The 21,202-nt window shown below is 42.6% G+C and overlaps 1 protein-coding gene across 5 annotated transcripts in view; it reads left to right on the forward strand.

Annotated features, from left to right (window-relative positions):
* Positions 1-19,455, forward strand: part of LOC126428116 (SAC3 domain-containing protein 1) — a 43,185-nt gene extending 23,730 nt beyond the window's left edge. For 2 of the 5 annotated variants that reach the window (XM_050090020.1, XM_050090019.1), the window contains exons 5-7: positions 197-405; positions 8,299-8,487; positions 19,269-19,455. In XM_050090020.1, the coding sequence (XP_049945977.1) occupies positions 197-405; positions 8,299-8,487; positions 19,269-19,417 (547 nt within the window). In that variant the 3' untranslated portion in view covers positions 19,418-19,455. Of the gene's footprint in view, positions 1-196; positions 406-8,294; positions 8,488-19,268 lie in introns of all 5 variants that reach the window. The other 3 variants (XM_050090021.1, XM_050090022.1, XM_050090023.1) reach the window with 3 other exon arrangements.
* The last annotated feature ends 1,747 nt before the right edge of the window (positions 19,456-21,202 follow it).

Raw genomic sequence — 21,202 nt, forward strand, 5'->3', positions numbered from 1 at the left:
AACTGTAGCATAGCCCACAGTCTAGGTTTGGCAGTAAGGAGGCACCGTGACGGCTTCTCGCCAAAGCCGACGGATGGGAATACGGTGTAATGTAGCCCGAGGTCTAGCTTCGGTCGAAAGGTGACAATTCGGTCGTAAGTCTGCCAGACTTCAGTTAATCTGTAAGATTCCACGCTCGGTGCTTTCTTTTTACCAGGTCCGACACGGTGAAGAGTGCGCTGGAGTTCAGCCTGGCCTGCTACTCGGGGAACTATGTGCGGGCGCTGCGCCGCCTGCCACCCCTGCCGCCACTGCTCGCCTGCCTCGCCGCATTACACGTGCCGCACCTCCGCAGGTGGGCCGCCTGCCGCCACTGCCGCCACTGCTCGCCTGCCTCGCCACATTACACGTGCCGCACCTCCGCAGGTGGGCCGCCTGCCGCCACTGCCCCATCTCTGGCGTACGGACTCGGTGTACCGAATGTCCTCAGCTGTGATGCGTCCGTCCGATGGCTACAGTTTAGTACCCGGACCACCTGCTGCCTGTGGCACAGAGGGGCAGTGAGACTTTAGCAGTCCGACGTGGAAATGTCCGGAGATTTGCGGATCGGAGGAGGACGACCGGAGGTGTCCGACGCGTGCTCTGTCTTGCCCTTCCGGCCGCGGTCGAAACTACCGCCTCTGTGCGTTGAGGCCGTATTGTGTGATGCACTTGTGACGTTCACCTGTGCAGCAGGACCCCGAACGTATGCGTTTGTAACTGCAGCTTTGTTCACATCACCCAATTACAGAGCACGTGTGGAATATTTGTGATGGAAATACTTGAATGGGAAGGTCTGAGTTAATGTTAAGTTGTTTTTCATTTCTACTAAAAATTTATGAGAGATTCAGATTCTTACTTATTAGGTAGTTTTTGTTCTCTTATGTAGCAGTCGTAGAACTAAGCTATTGCTGTACCGTATTACGGCCTCGACTGCTTGTTTTGTATCGTGCAGCTCACTTGCACGGGCATACACTTATCCGGAAGAAGACAGAAGACAGATACACGTATTCCCTATTAGGAATGTTGATATTCTTTAAAAAATTGGGAATCCAGTACACCAGTATTTTAAAAAATATTGTTATCTGCCCTCGATAAATTGAAACAAAATTGTCAACGTTTTGATATGTCGACGGAAAAAGTATCGACATACCGGCCAAAAAAATATCAGTTGCACATTGTAAATAAACTGCCTGTTTTAGAGCTGTATATTTAAGTACTGGTTTATTATTGGATATAATGTACGCCGACAAGCTAGCAGCCTGCTTATCCCCTTCAAATCGAGGATTGAAAGAAAAACGGTGCACGTTCACGTTTGGCGATAAACACTGTGCTACTGGTGGTAACTGCATGTAAGAGGCACAATAAAAGGTATCCGATGGATCTGTCGTTTGGTTTCATCACGTATCGGATTTCTCTCGAACACTTCGTATCGATTTACCTCTTTTTTCGTTTCTGCAAACACCTGCGACCTAGCAGTTGTAGCATCAAAACTGCACCGTGAAGTTAAACGTTGCAGTTTCTATCGGTAGTGTCGGCCACCGAACGTGTCGGCATTTACCCTCAAATGTCTCCAACCTCCGCAAAGACCAATATTGTCATTTAGATCCTTGTTCATCAGTTTCAGCAACTAGCGTGCTATTTCTTCACTTCGGATTTGTTGTTATTCCGTTCACACTGCCACTCCCCGTAGCAAACGGACTTCTTCTTTGTGCCATCTGTACTTGCTTCACACGGCCAAAGAGGAAGACTGGATGCGATGAGAGTTCAGAAAGCAGTGAGACTTCTTTACATGGTGCAAATAAAATTATGTTATATTTCAATTTCGAAGGAACAACTTCAAATATTTATCAGAAATTGTAAAAAAATATAATATAAAATAATATTGGCACTCAATAATAATATCGCCAATATATATTGGTATTTCATCGAGAGCTCTATTTCCTATTAGAAGGAGCTGAGGCCCCCGATCCACGAGAGTTGTTTTTCACTAGCTCTGTCGATGATAAAGGAAGGAATTCACTCGAGTGACAGAGTAATGAGGCCATCGGTTTCACGTAATCAGGAATAAGAATACAATTGCCTACATATCTTATAACAATACGTCGGATCATGAGGGATTGCACAAACATCTTTCCTCACTACACATCTCGGTTAGGATTCTCGAGCCTTGTTTGTGTTCCATTTTCAGAATATAAAGCAGTTAGTACAAAGAATGCATTTTGGAACAGCAGTACATAGAAAAGAGTATCTACATGAGGAAATAACAAGTTTTCCCTCATCCCTGTGACATCACAGGCACTGTCACCGCCATTCTTCATCTTTGGCTCACACCATATCTACGAGGCTGGACTCGACGACACGGAATAACCGTCCGACTGGCAGGTACCGTGAACGCGGCACGACGTTTATCGTCATCCTGACTTGTAGATATGCTGCATCTATCTATTTCGTGAGACACGCACACAAATAAAATGTACATCCGAGCAGGAGGTTCTGTTAATTCATTAAAAAAATCGACTTTCTATGGTGGCAATCATCTGTCATCGGTTCGACAAATGCTTGTGCGACACTTCACTTCACCAAAGTGATATGTTACACTAAAAATCACTTCAGGTGTACTCCAGATATGTGTGTTAGAAATCTTGCCATTTACATTATACATTAATGACCTCGAACACAATATTAATAGAAACCTCAGACTTTCTGCAGTTATCTTTAATGAAGTATTATGTGAAAAAAAATTGCACAGTGTTCAGTTAGATATTGATTTAAGTGTTCAGAAATGTAAAAATGTGAACTTTACAAAATGCAGAAATGAATCAGTGAGTCATGTATGATCTTTACAACTGGCCTCAATCAATTCATACAAATTATTTGGTGTAACAATTTATGGGAATCTGAAATGGAAGATCATATAGGATCGTTCAGTTGTGCGTAAAGCAGGTGGCGGACCTTTGGATCAGTGGTAGGATGCTGACAAAATGCAATTGGTCTACAAAGGAGGCTTCTTAAAACACTTGTACGAGCTGTCTGTACTAATGATAAAACTGTAAAATTATCGTGTCTGTTCGAACACACTGATCCCCAAAGGTACATTACAAATTTTCATGGGGTTTTCACATTTAACTTGAGTACAGCTGGGTGAATCATGTAGGCTTTGTTTTTTTGAAAATCAGAACACAAAGAAAAGATATGATCTATAGTTTTATCTGAAATTGTCTGCTCAGCTTAGTAGTTCAGATACTTAATTACCACGGTAAACAGTGAGGTGACAAGAGTCGTGGGATGCCTCCTAATATCATGTCGGGCCTCCTTTTGCCCGGCACAGTGCAGCATTTTGATGTGGCACGGACTCGACAAGTCGACGGAAGTGCCCGGCAGAAATACTGAGCCGTGCCGCATCCTTAGCCGTACACAATTGCAAAAGTGTTGCCGGCACAGGATTTTGTACACAAACTGACCTCTCGATTACGTCTAAGTCCTGTAAATCCGCCGTCGTTTGGGAACGTGAAGTCCACGAACGGCTGCAGACGGTCTCCGAGCAGCCGAACGTAACCATTTCTGGTCAGTGATTGGTTCCTTTGAACCTGAGGACCAGTCCATTCTGTTTAAACACAGCCCTTACCATTATGGAGTCACCACCAGGTTGCACAGTGCCTTGTTGACAACTGGTACAGTGGCTTTGTGGGATCCACACCAGACTCAAACCCTGCCATTGGCTCTTACCGAATGAAATCGGGACTCGTCTGACTGGGCCACACTTTTCCGGTCGTGCAGGGTCCAGCCGCCGTGGCCACGAGGACAGGAGAGGCACTGGAGGCGATGTCGTGCTGTTAGCAGAGACACTCGTGTCGTCCGTCTGCTGCCGCGGCTGTTAGTGCCAGATTGGCTGCACTCTCTGAACAGATATGTTTGTCGTGCATTCTGTTTTGGTTTCTGTGGTTATTTCGTGCAGTGCTGCTTGTCGTTTAGCACTGACAGCACTACGCAGACACTACTGTTGTCGGTCATTGAGTGAAGGCCATTGTCTGTGGTGAGAGGTAATGACCGAAATTTGGTATCCTCGGCAAACTCTTGACGTTGCCGGCCTCGGAATATTGAACTCCCTAATGATTTTTGAAATGGAATGTCCTTCGCGTGTAGCTCAATCGCGTCGCAAACCTTTTCACACGAATCACCCTAGTACAAATGACAACCCTGCCAATGCACTGCCCTTATATACCTCGTGTGTGCGATACTACTGCCATCTGTATGTGTGCGTATCACTATTCCACAACTTTTGTCACATTATTGTACGAGGTGTCCAAACAGTCTCTCCGCAGTGCTATATGATTGTTAGCCGCACGTGCCGTATGCCGCAGTGTATACACCGAAATGAAACTCGGTGAAATGCGAGTTATTAATTTATTGAAATTCATTTTTATGTACAAATTTTCACATTAAATGTTGAAAGTGTCCCCACTGTTGTCGAATACACAATTCAGTTTGTCTAATCGTGTTTCCAAACACGAGCTGTAACATTTCTTCTGTAACAGAAGCAGTGAAAGTGGATATTGCAATTTGTCGACAAATTTTGGACGGTTTTTATAGACAGTTGCTTTTGCTGCACACCAGAAGAAAAAGTTAGATGGTGTTAGGTCAGGTGATCGTGGAGGCGCAAGTCCCTGTGAAATTATGCGATCACCAAAAACATCGGCAAGCAGTGACATTGAAACGTGAGCTGTATGCGCAGTTGCACCATCTGATTGAAAGTAACCATTCACTGTTTCACTTAACACAAGTTCTCCTACGAATGGATACAGACTATCACTGCAGTATCGTTGTGCGTTTATCGTTTAGTTGAAAAACCCAGGCAGGCGAACAATCGTACGGCATGTGAGGCTAACAGTCGTACAGCACTGCGGAGAGACTTTTTGAACACCCCGTATTTTTTTAACTCAGTCAAATGTATTTTTGGTTTATGTGAGTGACAGAATTAAGTACCACAATCTTACATTTATATGAATACAAACTAACATTGAATTTACATGGCTTTGATATAAAGATACACTGACTTTGCTTTGTGTATTAAAACCGTAATGACATTGCTTTACTTTTTTTAATAGGTTTTATTTATAATTTTTGTTAGAGGTGCCTACCCATTACATTTTGATTTCGTTTTGTTTACAAATAAAAATGATTCCTAGGAAGCAGCAAAGTCTTTCTTAATGCATCAGGATGGGTAAAATACTGAGGACCGTGCCCGACTCGAGAATCCACAGACTTGCTGCAGCTCGAGAACATCAGACTTTAACTTGCTGTGTAGAAACTCTTTCCAAAAGTGAAGCACAACGTAAATCTGAACAAGATGCAGTATTTCAGTACTCAGAATCCTTCACTTGAAGAGGTTTAAAGTTTCTTCTCTTCGACATAACTTCAAAGAAGCAGAAATTCTTATTGCGAAATGTTATTCTCGAGTGAGTTTTTATACCTCAAATCCCGGTTATTCCTAACAATTTACGATTTTGCTTTAACTGTACAGTTCCCGGCGATCTCGTGTTATAACACGACCATAAACAGAGGACGAGGCCATACACTGCATGTCGCGGGCGTGGACCTCGGTGCCAGTTGCGTTTTGCATGGACGGCTCTGTGTGGCTCTCTCCCGTGTCGGCAAAGCAGATGAGCTCTTTGTTTGTGGCCTCAATTGTACTGCTTCCGACATCGTGTACAAAGAAACTTTATAAGTGAAAAATGAATTCCAAACGTATGAATAAATAAATAAATACATGGGCAGAGATGGGTTTCTCAGCTTGCTCTAGAATATTTCTCAAGTGCTTCAGTCCTATACGAAACAGGGCTACAGGGGATACGGAATGTATACAAAGAAGAGGGCCACGAACGGTCACAGACGCCAACCATCCCACAAACACTTACTTCGAGAATGTGCTTTAAGTGATGAAACTAGAAACATATTTCACACTTCATGTATCTCTCAGATGCGAAGACAAGGTTAAACTAATTTGAGCGTGCTCAGAAGCATTTAAACAATTGTTCTTCCAGAACTTCATGTGTGAACGAAACAAGAAGACAACCAGTATTTGTGGTGCAGTGGGAAGCAGCCTTTGCCCTGCGTTGCAGTGGTTTGCATAGCCCAAATGTAGATGTAGTTGTAAGTATGTATGTCTGTGAGATTTGGCAATCTTTGTTAAGGAAATAAAATCGCTCTGTTGATTCTGCTGCATCATTTTTGTCTGAAAAGAAAAAAAAGAATGGAGAAGAGAAATATGATGCAGCCTAATCACTTAGAATATTTTATAAACATTTAAACCATTTAGTGCAATCACCTAGTGTGCTAACTTGCAGTTTCTTTACCCAGTATCTCAAAGCCTTGATTTTTTTTCCTGACATAAATCAAGAGTAATGTAGCAATTAATTGACACCTATGTGCAATTTTAATGAATTATGGAAATAGTTGTTGTGAGTATGCTGTAAATAATGTCAGTTTTATCTTAAGCAGAGTTTTACACTATCCACCTTTGTTCCAACTTCTAACAAGGATTCAGAATTTCATTTGAATATTTAGAATGGCTTACGTCTCGAACTGTACGCCGATTCTTTCTCAATTAAACTTTTTTACGTTCTGCAAAAATAATTTATTTTTAGTATACTGTATATCTAACGTTGTGCACACCAAACCTGATAGAGACGAGTAGTCGTATCGAAAGGGGAGGAGGAGTGAAGATAAGAAGAGGATGTGAAAGGCGGGGGCAGAGGACAGAGGATGGCCACCTGGTGACTCTTAAGGGAGAGTGGGGAGGCAGGGGAAGTTATCTACAACTTGTGCAGAATCCAGACTGCACTTGTAAGATCGAATGACGTGAAAGGGAGTCAGATAGGGTTGTCGTGTATCTCCCACATTGTTCGATCCGAAAATGGAGCTCATAGTAAAGGAAACTGATGAGAAAGTTGGAAATGGGAGTACAGTTCAGGGAGGAGAATAAAAAACTTTACGGATTAGTGATGAAATAACTTTTGTCATGCAAAGAATTTGGAAGAACAGTCAAATGAAATGGTTACTATCTTAAAAAGAGATTTTTGAGGTAAATATCGAGAACAGTAAAACTAGGATAACAGACTGTAGTCTGCAAGGGTTCGTGCTGACGAATTGCAACGTCTCGCAGTTAGGCCCTCATGCTGGTCGGACGACTGCCCTGCAGAGTCTCAAAATATTTTCACACAATGGTTTCCTAGTAGAAAATCTGTGTGTCGGTTAATGACTCACTTTATTATCTGTTCATTAAATTGTGAGAAGTCCGCGACACAGAACTTCTCCAGGAGGGACTCCACGGCACACTGCGTCGCAGACTCCGAGGACACACTGTTCGATGACGTAAGCATGTCATAAAGAGACCTCGTGTCACTGCACAGCGGACCAGGAGTACCTCAAACGTAAAATTACTGCCAAATAAAAACACTTTAACTAACGAACGCCGTTGCTCTGAACCTTGTTTGAAATGTCCACACTTGCTCAATCGTACACAAACATTGAGGGCACAAAGTCTATTCAGATGCTCTCTATGTTTAGAAAAACCTTACCCTGTACCCCCACGAATGGGATTTATTGGGTAGTGCTGTGGAAATTGGACTAGGAAATGAGAAACTAAAAGTAATTCACGTGTTTTGCTGTTCGGGCAGCAAAATAACTGACGGCGGCCGGCAGCAAAATAACTGACGGTAGCCAAAGTAGAAAGGATATAGAATGCAGACGGGTTGTAGTGCAAAAAGCTTTTCTGAAAAGAGCAATTTGTTAACATTAAATATAAATTTAACTGGTAGGAAGTATTATCTGAAGGTATTTGTGTGAACTGTTGCCTTGTACAGAAGTTAAACTTTGGCGGTAAGCAGTTCAGATCGGAAGAGAGTAGAAATTTTTTATATGTGGCACTGTATGACAATGCTGAAGGTTAGATAGGTAGATTGAGTAACTAGTGAGGAAGCACTGAATCGAACTGAGTAAAAAAAGAAATTTATGGCACAACTTCACAAACAGAAGGGATCGGTCGACAGGACACATTCCGAAGCACCGACAGATCACCAATTTGGTTAACGGAGGAAAGTGTCGGGGGTAAAAATTGTAGTGGGAGATTGAGGCTCAGATACATTAAGCGGGTTCGAACGGATGTAGGTTGCAGTAGTTATTCGGAGATGGACGTGCTGATACGGGATAAATTACTGTATAAAACTGCACGAAACCAGTGGCTGTGACATGTAATGGGAGTGTGCATCTGCCAGGCAGGCCCTGCGGGTGATGAGTGTGGCCTACAGCAGCCGCACCCTGCGCTACCCGAGCACTGTGCTCGCAGACCTCTTCTTGGCGGGCAGCGCGGCCGAAGTCGTGGACGAGTGTCGGCACTACGGGCTGAGCGCCGACGTCGACGCCGGAATATCTTTCGACAAGAACCGTTTCGACCTCAGTGTACGAGTGGTGAGTACGAGGCGTGTACAGAATAAACACGTCTATTAAGATTCCTGCAAGTGGTCAGATGGTGGGGCGCGAGCTATTTCACGATTTAGAGCCGGCTACCTCGTCGGATAGAGTACGGTCCCGTCACTGCCGCTTTTGGGCAGCTCGGCTCGTCACACGTCCGACGTGTCGCGTGCCTCGTTCAGCTGACGGGGTGACGGTCGAGTGTAGTACGAGTGAGATACCTGTGTGTCGCCCACGTAGGTCGATCTGTCTCCGAGGTCGACCGGGTGCCGTATCTGGCGTGTGCTGCAAGTGACCCTGTAAGGCGGAGACGACAAGAGGCGACGTGCGTGGGGGACTGCACCTCGTCAGCAGCGGTTGCCGCAAACTGTCGCAGGTTGTAATCGCGGATAGGTGGATCGATCGAATCTACCGATACCAGATGCGAGGCCTTCATCCCGTAACACGATGATGCTGTGGTGTGTGATGTTAGGTGTGCATAAAGAGGAGGACAGAAGAGTTGTAATCCTTTTTTTGTCACGGAATGTAGGTTATAGTGACTGGCCGATCTTTAGCTTAGCCCGAGTTCCGTATTAGGCTGGAAGATGACAGTTCAGTTGTGAGTTGGTGAAGCACTATTGAAGGATCCAGTTAATTCAATTATTCACGCTTTTGGTAGTGCTTAGTAATGGGTGATCAGTGGCCACACAGTTTGTAAGTCTGCGCCTCATGTATGTAACTGTGATTGCTGCAGAAGATAGAGGAGACACGTGGGTGCCTTCCCTGCATACTCAGAATGTGGAAAACATTACCACAAATGATGAGTTATGAGTTTTGATACGCTCCTATTTGCTGGAAACCAACTAGAGGATGGAGAACAGCACTCTGTGGCCATTCCTCCTCCTCCTCCTCTGATATTTTGAGCACATCTGGGATTCCAACAAACATAGGGTTTCCCTCAGAGCCAATTCTGACCAACATTTGTGAGCTGTGGGCGGCAGTCGAAATGCAACTCCGTGGTGGTTTCGATTTCGTGTGGAGCCGAACCGAGCTCTGTCAGTAGCAGAGAGGTTGGGGGTAGCCAGTTGCTTGGCTATTTGAGAAATCTGCAGACACGAAGTGGTCACACTTCTGAGAATAGCTCACGCATCTAGAGCAGACGCATTCTACCGCCCCAGTCTTAGTTGTTATCGATGCGCACTGTTTGTGTTAAAGAATTTCACAAGTAATAAAATTGATATTCGTAATATTGATCACATCGGTCAGTGACTGTTCGAAATCTAACTGCACAAAAGTATTTATGAGGCCTTAATATATTATCGTACACTGAATGAGAAGTGCTATTAACAGTGTAAAACACAATGCACTGATTACGTACGGAACGATACTATGCCGACCATCGGTCATCGTCTCTCAATTACAACTGCTATTCCGTGCACTAACAGCCACTCTGCAACTACTACAATACAGCTCCACCCCCACTTTGTTTTGTGCCTCTACATATCGTCTACATTGGACTGTATTTATACTAATAATTTACAGATTATTTAAATAAACTTATTTCGTACAATCTATGTTAATGTAATTTGAATCAATAGTGTAATATAATTGATACATGTTTCCATATGTTCTCTTGCTCTTCTGAATATATACAGGTGGTTTGATAAATCTGGCAAAAAGCAAGGAGAATATTTTTCACTGTCAGTTTTGGCAATCTCACGAATTTTTATTCGGCTGTCTTACATTACCGTATCGTGGATTTTGTCAGTGGTTTCCTTTGTGGTCACCTTAGTTGGATGGCCGGAGTGCTCTTCATCTTTGGTGCTTGTCCAGTCATGTTTAAATTCATTAATCAAAAAGTAAATGATCTTCAGTGATGCACAGGGTTCGCATAAACTTCATCCAGTTCTGTTTTGGTTGTGTGTCAGTGCAACCCTTCAAATGAAAATGTTTCATAACAGCATGAAACTCAGTTTTCTCAGTCGAAAAACTGACCAATACAAGTGCTGTCGACAACGAACTGTACACCGTACACTGTTGAAATTCTTTATGTGGTCCTTGGAATAATCTAGCTCACCAACGATGAGGATGCAATAGAAATTTTCCATTCTTTCATGGAAATTTACCAGATGTATCAAACCATTCATGTAAATTAATCATATCATATTTTTTTAAGCAAAAGTATGAAGCAATATTCATTATTATGTATTTGTAAACAACGAAATATGAGGGCTTTTCAGAAAGTAGGAAATGTTTTGGCATAAAAAAAAACTAAGTACAAGAAATACATTTTATTATATACATCTGAAAGAGCGACTGACATACTACTTTTCCACATAGTCACCAAACACATTGAGGCACTTATCATAGCGGTGGACAAGCTTTGAAAGACCTTCGTCGTAAAATTCTGCCGCCTGAGACTTCAGTCAGTGAGTCACACCCTCCTGGAGTTCCACGTCGTCACCAAAGCGCTGTGATGCAAGCCAGTTCTTCATCTTGGGAAACAAGTGGAAAGCGCTTGGTGCAAGATTGGGGCTGTAGGGCGGATGAGGGAAAATTTCCCATTTGAATGAATTAAGGAGTTATTTAGTGCGGTTTGCCGAGTGAGGTTAGGCATTGTCGTGCAAAAACAAAATTTTGGAAATCAGTTTTCCTCAACCTTAGTTTTGAACTGCTCTTCTAAGGTTTTGCAAAGTTTGGCAGTACTGGGCAGAATTTATGGTTGCTCCATGTTCGAGAAAATCAATAAGAAGCACACCTTGCCTATCCCAAAACACTGTCACCGTCAACTTCCTTCCTGACAAGGTTTGCAAACATTTTCTTGGTTTTTGGGGAGTCCTTGTGTGCCCCCACTCCATGGACTGTAATTTTATCTCACAATTGATGTGTTTCACCCAAGTCTCATCACCAGTTAAAATTTGATCCAGTAATGAATTGCCATGTTTGTGGTTGGCCTCCAGAAATGTCAACGTTGCCCCTTTCACTGTTCTTTATGGTGCTCTGTAAGCATTTTGGGCACCCATTGTGCACAAAATTTGTGGTAGCCTAGCTTTTGAGTGACAATTTCAAATAACAAAATCTCGTGAAACTTGTGGAAAAGAAAGCTAAAGCTCTGTTATTGTGAAGCGACGGTTTTCACGAATCGTTTCATCAACGTTAGCGACAAGATCGTCAGTCACAATGCTCGGGTGTCCACTCTTCTCTTCATCATGAACGTTGGTTTGGCCATTTTTAAACCGAATGCAACATTTCCAGACTGAACATTCACTCATTATGTTGTTTTCGTACGCTTCGCACAGTGCACGATAAATTTCTATAGGTTTTAGGTTTTTTGCCAACAAAAGCCGTATCATAGACCACACATCACAACTGACGGGATTTTCGACCGCACTTCACAACTGACAGGATTTTCGATTGCAGCGCACATTTCAAATTTCAATAATCGAAAAAATCAGATGCACAGAGATGTTCCCGCTTCATGGATCACCACGCGCCTAGCGGTGTCAGACGGAAACGTTCCCTACTTGCTGAATAGCCCTCATATGTAAATTAAAGCAACTTTTCAAATTAAAACATATTAGGTAAAATGAAACAAATTCATATACTCAGGAAACTTGGTAATTTATATCATTATAAGTCAGTGTATTAGCAAAAGTTTCTCAGAGGGTCAAAATGAGTAGTACTGAAAAATTTCATATATCTAGTTTTTCTGTAAAACAAAATATTGTCAGTAAAACTACAGTATGATCGAAATAACTTGTGAATTGTGACAGTGGATCGTGCCGCCATTACTCAGGTAATAGCGCTGACGAGCCAGAGTCCTCTCTAGCACTGCTGATAGATCGGCAAGCTCGGGCGTGACCTGTCGTTACTCTGTCGGTTGTTTTCTGTGTTCGTCAGCTTTTGTTGCAGAGTTGTGTTTTCAAGTATCAGTAAGTCTTCCATTTGTCTGCTGTTGTGAACTAGTGTTTTTGGATTAGGACTATTTTAATCAATGAGTGACACATACCGGTAAGTGAGTTACTGTAAAAGTGATAGTCTGAGAACACATTCACCAGCTTCGAAGATACAGAGGGTCGAAAGGGAAATTACAGTCTGCAGACGAGGACACTGATCTGGCTGTTTGGAACTGGAGTGCATTAGTAGAGGTCCAATTGCAGATGTAGAGAACAGTGATGTGCAGAACAGCTGCTACACTTAACATTTGTTGGTCTACTGTGCTGAGAGTTGGTATTGCAGAAACATGAGAACAGTGTAGCAATGCTGGGCAGGAAAACGTGTTGTTACAGACAGATAACGGAGATGGATGCATACCGGCAGGATGCAATATGCAGAAGAGTGTACAGTTATTGCTGACATGAGGAATATGCTACTAAAGGGCCAACTAGGAAATCTGGGATAAACCCAGGACTTTTTTCATCTGGGCAAAAACTGGGAATTTTTTAGATTTCCAGGTATTTTTCATTGTTTTAGTTTTCAATTAAATTTTTGTAATTTTTACTGGTAAGAAGTGATACTCTTACAAAGAATTTTACTTTAGCCTGTTAATGCAGAATAATACTGCAGCAACAAAATATAAGGGAGAGGAAAAACCAAAAATAAAACTTAAATTGCAGAAAAAAATGCACGATTTATAAAACAAAACACAATGTGCACACAACTGCCTGCCGACAGCAAAATGTGTGCTGGAAAATACTGCGAGTGGTGGTTTGAGAAGTGTTACTTTCAAAGTACATTTCCTTTTACTCGAGATGAATTGCGTTACATGTGAGAATGTTTAATGAATTTCTTAAATTAAAGAACATCTGACTATCATTCAAAAATTAAGAATTTGAGGATCAGCCACTTAGAAAAATTTTGGGCCCAGAAGCTCAGGCAGTTGTGTCATTATTTAAAATTTTACTGGCACATTTGTGGTCGGTATTTCTTAAAGGGGAAAACACGCGTCACTTAACATGGAGAAAGTGTATTTTCACACCGGAAAATGTTATTTCACCAGGGAAAAAATGTATTTTATCTCTTAAGTCCGGGAAAAACTTGGAAATTATTTTTCCTTGTTCAAAAAACAAAGATGCTGTGACTTACCAAACAAAAGCGCTGGCAGGTCGATAGACACACAAACGTACACACAAAATTTAAGCTTTCGCAACCAACGGTTGCTTCATCAGGAAAGAGGGAGGGAGAGGGAAAGACTAAAGGATGTGGGTTTTAAGGGAGAGGGTAAGGAGTCATTCCAATCCCGGAAGCGGAAAGACTTACCTTAGGGGGAAAAAAGGACATATATACACTCGCCACACACACACATATCCATCCACACGTACACAGACACAAGCAGACATTTGTAAAGGCCTTGTTCATTTATACACACTGTACGACCGTGACAGTTTCACAGAGTGATTATCTAATTTTCTGATCCAAAATATTCCCAAAAATTCAACAGTAGTAATGGACAGTGGGCCGTAGTGTTACTCCTGTGAGCTACAACATTCTGACCCCTGCCCACTGTGAGACTGAATGCCTGGAGGCATTTAAAGTATGTGAAGAGGTGAGGAAAGAACAACACAAATGAATCGGGAATCATTCTAGTGACAATATGGGCTGCAGATGGGGAAGTCCACTGATATAAGTGACCACAATAAGGAGCAAATTGTTGTGGCTAGGGAGCAAGCCTCTCAGAAGTGGTGAAGCTGGTTGTCTAATTGTGTGCTGCTGTCGTGAGCATCTGCTGGTAGTATTTTAAGGGTGGTGACTCACGATTAGGCGACAACTTGTGACGACATCTGAGGCTCCTCACAAAAGTGGAGGCTGGCTCGCCCACTCTGCAACGCAGGATACGTGTCAATCTGTGGCAGATTGGATGACAGAAGACGAGGTGTCTGTAATTAAAGTTCCAGTTTTTAAATGCTGTAGGAAGAGAACTACTGCTCTGAATGACATTGAACAGCACATAGGGGTAAATGTCAGGGAAGGAAAAAAATGTAACAAAAATTCTATAAACAGATGGAACTTTAATTGTCTTAATGTAAATGAGGTCTGCTACAAATGACAGATGATTCACAATCTGACTAATATGGTTTGAGGTGCACATTACACCATCTGTGCTGCCCAGTGAGCATGACTTTGTGCAGTCGACGACTGTGACATTATTAGGTAGATAAGCTCATCCACTGTGGCAAGGTTGTGTGACAATGGATGGGAAAAACTGGTTTTTAATTCTTCCGAGGCTAAAAACTGCATAAAAGGCAGCATTGCAAATATTTTGTAATTCTTCTAGGGTCTTTTTAATTGTCTTGTGGCCAAAAGTACATAAAAAGCAAAATAACATCGGTTTCTAATTGTCGAGAGACTGGTGCGAGACGTATTTGATATGCTGTCCGCTGTTTCCCGCTACAAGTTGAAATTGAGAAACGGCATGTTTCACAACAAATCACTGTGTCTCGTCGGTCACATTCAGAGTGCATTGTGCAAAGTGTGCCTTTTGGATTAACTACATTTGTAACTTGAGCGCTGAACACATCATCTTTCAGATAACCTCACAGCCAGAAGTCGAATGGCAAAAGATCAAGTGATCTTTACAGCCATGCTGTAGGGAAATGACAACTGATAATTGTAGGAACTCCGTAATGCCTCTGCAGGGGCCGCTTCACTGGCTGTGCAATGTATGGAGGAGCACCATCTTGCATAAATTGCGGATATTCTGCAGTTCTGTGTATTGACGTGTCTCGGAGGTACAGATGAGCTTTGTCTGACCAGAGAATATTCTGTGGCCATTCAGTGTCCATTTCCATGGGAGCAATAAATTCTAGAGCTTGCAGATCAGGAAGTAGCTCCTGAACGCAAGTGGTTTTGTTTGGATAGCAATGTAGGATGTTTTGTAGGATTTTGTGCACCACGTTCACAGGGAAGTCCAACGTTTGGATTATTCCCTGTGCACTGTACGTTTGCACACCATCGCTCCATCCCTCGTGCAGTGCTGTGGCCACATCTTTGACAGATGTTGGATCAATTGTTTTTCTCACTCTATCACTCACCTGTCTTTTCAAATTTTGTAATCTTCTCCAGACATCAGACCAATGCGTATTTTCATACTCTGAAGTGTCAGGAACTTCTATAGGGCTCCTGGCCACAGTCACCATTCTCATAGCAGAGTTGTACCAGCAGTGTGCAATCCTTTGTGGAGACGGTAGTGTCGGGCGTCTCAGACGCAAACTGAGGAACAGCCGTGTGTCATGTGTTTGTCGATGTGTATATTGTGTCACTTGCGACGCCATTTACTGGTCAAATTTTCATTTTTATTTATTTTATTTTATTTTTTTTATGCCACGGCATTTCCCCCTGCATCAATGGTTGTTTGTTGTTGTGGTCTTCAGTCCTGAGACTGGTTTGATGCAGCTCTCCATGCTACTCTATCCTGTGCAAGCTTTTTCATCTCCCAGTACCTACTGCAACCTACATCCTTCTGAATCTGCTTAGTGTATTCATCTCTTGGTTTCCCTCTACGATTTTTACCCTCTACGCTCCCCTCCAATACTAAATTGGTGATCCCTTGATGCCTCAGAACATGTCCTACCAACCGATCCCTTCTTCTGGTCAAGTTGTGCCACAAACTTCTCATCAATGGTATGCTGTTAAAATTTGACATCATTCTTAGCAATTTTCCTTTCTGCACCATTTTGAAATTGGAACTTTAATTACAAACACCCTGTGCAATGTTAGTGCAGGCATTAGTGTTTCGGAGAATTCTATGTGGCAGATGCTGTTGACAATGGTGCTCTGTAGCATACATCACCTACGGCTTCCCACTTTGACCGACATCGTCGTCATCTCCGGTTGCAGTGGGCACGAGATTGAGGACATTGGAATGTGGATCAGTGGAAATGTGTTGTTCATTTGAACGAATCACGTTTCTTGTTACATCCGATTGACGGTCGTGTCTGGATATACTATCAGGAGGTAAACTGCTCTTAGAAACGCATGTGGGTCAGGTGGGTAAGTAGTATGCTGTGGGGAGTATTGACCTAGCCATATGTGGGACATGTGGCAGTAATCGAATGCACTGCAGCAGCTGTGTATTACACGAACATTATTGTGGACCACTCGCATATCTTCGTGCTCTGTGGCGACCCCGACGGTGACGGCACTGTTTGGCAGGATAACTGTCCCTGTCACGAAGTGAAAATTGTGTTGCAATTGTTTGAGGAGCACGATAGTGAATGCATGTTGGTTTCTGGATCACTTAACTTGATCTGAACCTCAGAGAATACATATGAGATTCTATCTGGCATCAGCTCCGCACCTACAAACCACTGGTCCATAATTTACACGGACCGCGTGACCCGAGTGTAGATGTCTCGTGCTACTACCTCCGGAAACCTATCGAGTTCTTGTCAAAACCGTGCCACACAGAATCGCTGCTGTATTGTGTTCTATATTTGAACCGACACACCGTTAAGTACACGGTTATAGGTGTTTTGGCTCATCAGTTTAAATAAATAGTGCGTTGTAGGACAGTAAATATGTCGTTCGAAGTAGAGAGGAACGTTCCACCGAGGAAATCTAACCCGATACAAGTAGTTTACAGAGCTCGTATTACTGTCGAGACCAGAAAACCCATACTATTTGGTCGACAGCAAAACATGCAGGTCACTTCTGTACGTAGGAAGTGTGAAAGAATGGATCCACAAAGTTACAGATAGATGTCCTTAAAATTGGTTTTCTCAGAATCCTAGAACATATTCTAAGTTCAAATATAATAAAATTCTTAGGGGCCAAAAAGCTGATGTTCACGTGTCACTCAGATGAAACTCAGCTTGCCCTTTTCTCACGTGATATACTGCAAACTATGGATGAAGACCAACAGGTAGATTCCATATTTCTAGAGTTCCGAAAAGCATTTAAAATGGTGCCACATTGCAGACTGTTAATGAAAGTACGAATGTACAGAATAGGTTCCCAGGTGCGTGATTCGCTCGAAGACTTCTGAAGTAATAGAACCCAGAATGTTGTCCTCGACAGTGAGCATTCGTCATAGATGAGGGTGTTATCAGGAGTGCCCTGATAGGACCGCTGTTATTTTCTATATACATGAATGATCCAGAAGTTTGTAGTGGTTTGCTGATGATGCTGTGCTGTATGGGCAGTTTTTGAAGATGAAGTGGCTGTAGGGTGGTACAAGGTGACCCACACAAAATGTCTAGTTTGTGTGAAGAGTGCCAGCTGGTTCTAAATGGCAAAAATGTAAGTTAATGTGGATAAGTAGGAAAAACAAACTCATCTCGTTCTGATACAACATTAGTCGTGTCCTGCTCGACACAGTCACATCGTTTAAGTATCTGGGAGTAATGGCACAAAGTGATACAGAATGGAGTGAGCATGTGAGGATTGTGGTAGGGAAGGCAAACGGTTAGCTTCAGTCGATTGGGAAAATTTTTGGAAAGTGTGATTCATTTGCGAAGGAGACCACATAGAGGACACTCCCGTGACCTATTCTTGAGTGTTTAGGATCTGCACCATATTGGATTAAAGGAAGACACTGAATAGTTTCAGAGGCAGGCTGCTATACTCGTTACTGGAAGGTTCAAACAACACGCGAGTAATATGGAGATACTTCGGGAACTGAAATGGGAATCCCTGGAGAAAAGGTGATGTTTGTTTCGAGAAGCAATATTGACAAAATTTGTAGTGCTGGCATTTAAAGCTGTCTCTAGAACAATTCTACTTCCACTTCACATAAGGACCACGGAGATGATGTAAGATAAATTAGGGCTCATGTGGAGGCATATAGACAGTCATTTTATCCTGTTTCTATTGGTGAGTGGAACAGGAAAGGAAATGAACAGTAATGGTACAGGGTACCCTCCCCCATGAACCACACAGTGGATTGCGAAGTTTGTAAGTCGATATAGATCTAGACGAACTGTTTATGCTAAATGGCCAAAGCATAATTAGGCTTCCTTTGGACAGTGTATATTGCAAAGTGATTCATTGTACACAGGTTCAAGTGGAAAGTAATGTGGCAAGAAGCTACAAAAATTTTATTTTGAAATGATGTCGAAAGAAGCTGATGCGAGAGTTACTACCCTGTACGAATCTTGACTTCTGATCAGTGCTAAGGTAATTGAGGACGTGGATCTGTGAGTGATTACTGCTAGAACAAATCGAAGAGATGATCATTCGTCTAAGAATTTGTACCATTTCTCGGTCCGAGATAGAGTACGGCATCAGTTGGGTTGTTCGGCCTTACACAAAAACTCTAAGTAGTTAGAAAAAAATCACTGACAGAAGTACCTTTTTTGGTATTTCCATTTCTTCATTCCTTAGCATTATATTCTGACAGCCAGTTAACAACTAAAATCTGTATGTGCGCACGGTGCGGATAGTTTGTGCTGGTGATGACATTCCCCTCCACGACTGCCAAAAGTCACACTTTATATCGACTGTGGAAATGTTGCAGCTTGTTACATTCACAACCAGAAAAAAGTTTGCTGTGATGGCACTGGTGATTCAAACTAATAAAAGTGTGATGCTTGCTAATTTCAGAGTGACGAGTGATATTTAAACATGTGTAATCTCAGGTGAAATTAACCTTATAGAAATGGATCGAGTGCCTGTGTGGTTTTTTAGGTAATTCTTAGACAAATATTTAACATGTCATTACAGCAAAGAGCACAAAGTTATTTGTTGTGGTCGGGGAAGGGCCTGTAAATGGGGACCAGTTATTTAACCCAACTGGTTGTTTGTTGTAATTACTGGTATTTCTATTTCCACTGTGTCTGACATGTATTCTTTTATCTGTACAGCGTACGCCGGTCCGCCTGAAAGCAGTCGACCAGAAGCTGGCTGCGGCAGACGTCACAAAATTGTTGCTGGGAGAACCTGTGTGATCATTTGGGAAGCAGTAAGCATTAAGTGGCACATAGGCCTACGTGCCAAAGGACAAAATATGTAATCCTGTATTGTTGAACTAGTAAACCAGTGGGGTGACTACTGCTTTGAGTTTCTTTTTATCCTGCTGCCTACTTGCTAACAACAAGAGAGCAACCATCACTAGAAAGGGACTTCCATAGAAGTTAAAAAACAGGGTACGTAAAACACCTCTGTTTTTCTCTACATTATACTGCAGTTAGTATCTATGACCCTAGCAAGTTGTTAGTTCTGTATGTTTTAGAGGATGGAAAGGGGCATCATTGAGTACTCAGTTTTAGCAAGTGTCTACAATGTAATAGTCTCACTGCAGAGTGGTAGCAAAAATAGAAAATTGACAGTACTGAAAACTGTGAACCGTATCGCATGTGGCAATGTCGGCACATTGATTAGTCCGGCACGAGAAAAACGACAATTGAAAAATCCTGACTCTTTATTATTGCTCAGACACTATACTGTGACAGTTTTCGGTGGGTGACGTTTTGATTTACGGTTGCTAAAGTTACCGGTAGAGTCAGCCCTGTCTCATCACTCTTAGTGGCACTGCCGGCAGTTACCGAAAGCCTCACGCATTCACTACTACACTTTGTTTTGCTTTGTATTGTGTGTCGCTCATTGCTCACATCTCGTAACTCGAAATGAGTGAAGATGCCACTCTGGCTCCATCACGGGTTTCCGGTACGACTCTAGTGACCCCTAAAAGGAAAGGTATGTTTGTAATACGGACTGGTGCACTTAAAATGATGCCCAATTTGCCAGAGTACTGCGAGGTGGGAAAGGAGTGCCAAAAATGCCTACATCTGTAAGGGAGCTGCCACTTAGATCAACAGAAGTGTGTCAATCCTAGACAAAATTAGAAAGTTTGCAAACTTGGTAACCCAGGGAAGAAAGGGTCAATTTTGGTTGGAATTTGTACTGTAAAAGTGTATAGCTGTTTGTATTTGACAGTGCTTTCAAGTAGGCAGCTGTTTGGTTCAAATTACTTTATTTTTATTTTGTTGCTCTTAGGAAGAGATGCAGTGATATTGAAAAAGCCAACAACTTCAATAAATTAGTAGTAAGGAGTACTGCTGAGGTTTTCTACACTCGACAGAAAATAGTTCCTAGTGTGGCAGAACTCCTTCCAGTGCTGTGTGAGAAGATAAATTGGAGATGGGGCAGTACCTCACTAAAAAACTCGCTCGAGGCGATGGGGTTTGTACGTAAATCTGTACCGAACAAAGAAATCTCTTGTGGTAACACTGTTCTCGGGCAAGCACATTTCCTTGCGCACGTGAGGAGCATTACAGAAGCTCGACAAAACATTTTTTACCTCGACAGTTCACGGATTGACAGCATTGTAATGTGCGGCAGATGTCGGCAGAGACCACGAGATGAATTGGGTGTTACAGTATGGGGAAGTGGCTCCAGAAAAATGGTAGTGGCAAGTGTCAGTTCGAAAAACGGGTTTGTAAAGCAAGGGAAGCTGAAGTTGACACGAGGAGGTTACCGAAGCCAAATGAACTCTGAGAATTTCAAGAAGTGGTTTTTGGAGGTGGTGCTCCACTTGTTCGGTCCAGTTCTCCCATTGTCGCATACAGCGCATTGTGTCACTGTAGGCAAGTGGAGAAAACTCCACCAATATACTGTCTGAGGGTGGTGATCATAGAATAACTGCACAAAAGAAAGCTAAAATGAAACAGAAATATGACAGAGGGTGGGCTGTACGCTCTGGGCTTGCCTGTAGAATTGCGACCTGAACACCACTGAATTCGTGTAGGCAAATATTAAACTTTATGTAAGGAAGAAAAATGCTTTTGGTGGCATGTTT

This window comes from Schistocerca serialis, chromosome 12, assembly GCF_023864345.2.
Source record: "Schistocerca serialis cubense isolate TAMUIC-IGC-003099 chromosome 12, iqSchSeri2.2, whole genome shotgun sequence".
NCBI lineage: Eukaryota > Metazoa > Arthropoda > Insecta > Orthoptera > Acrididae > Schistocerca > Schistocerca serialis.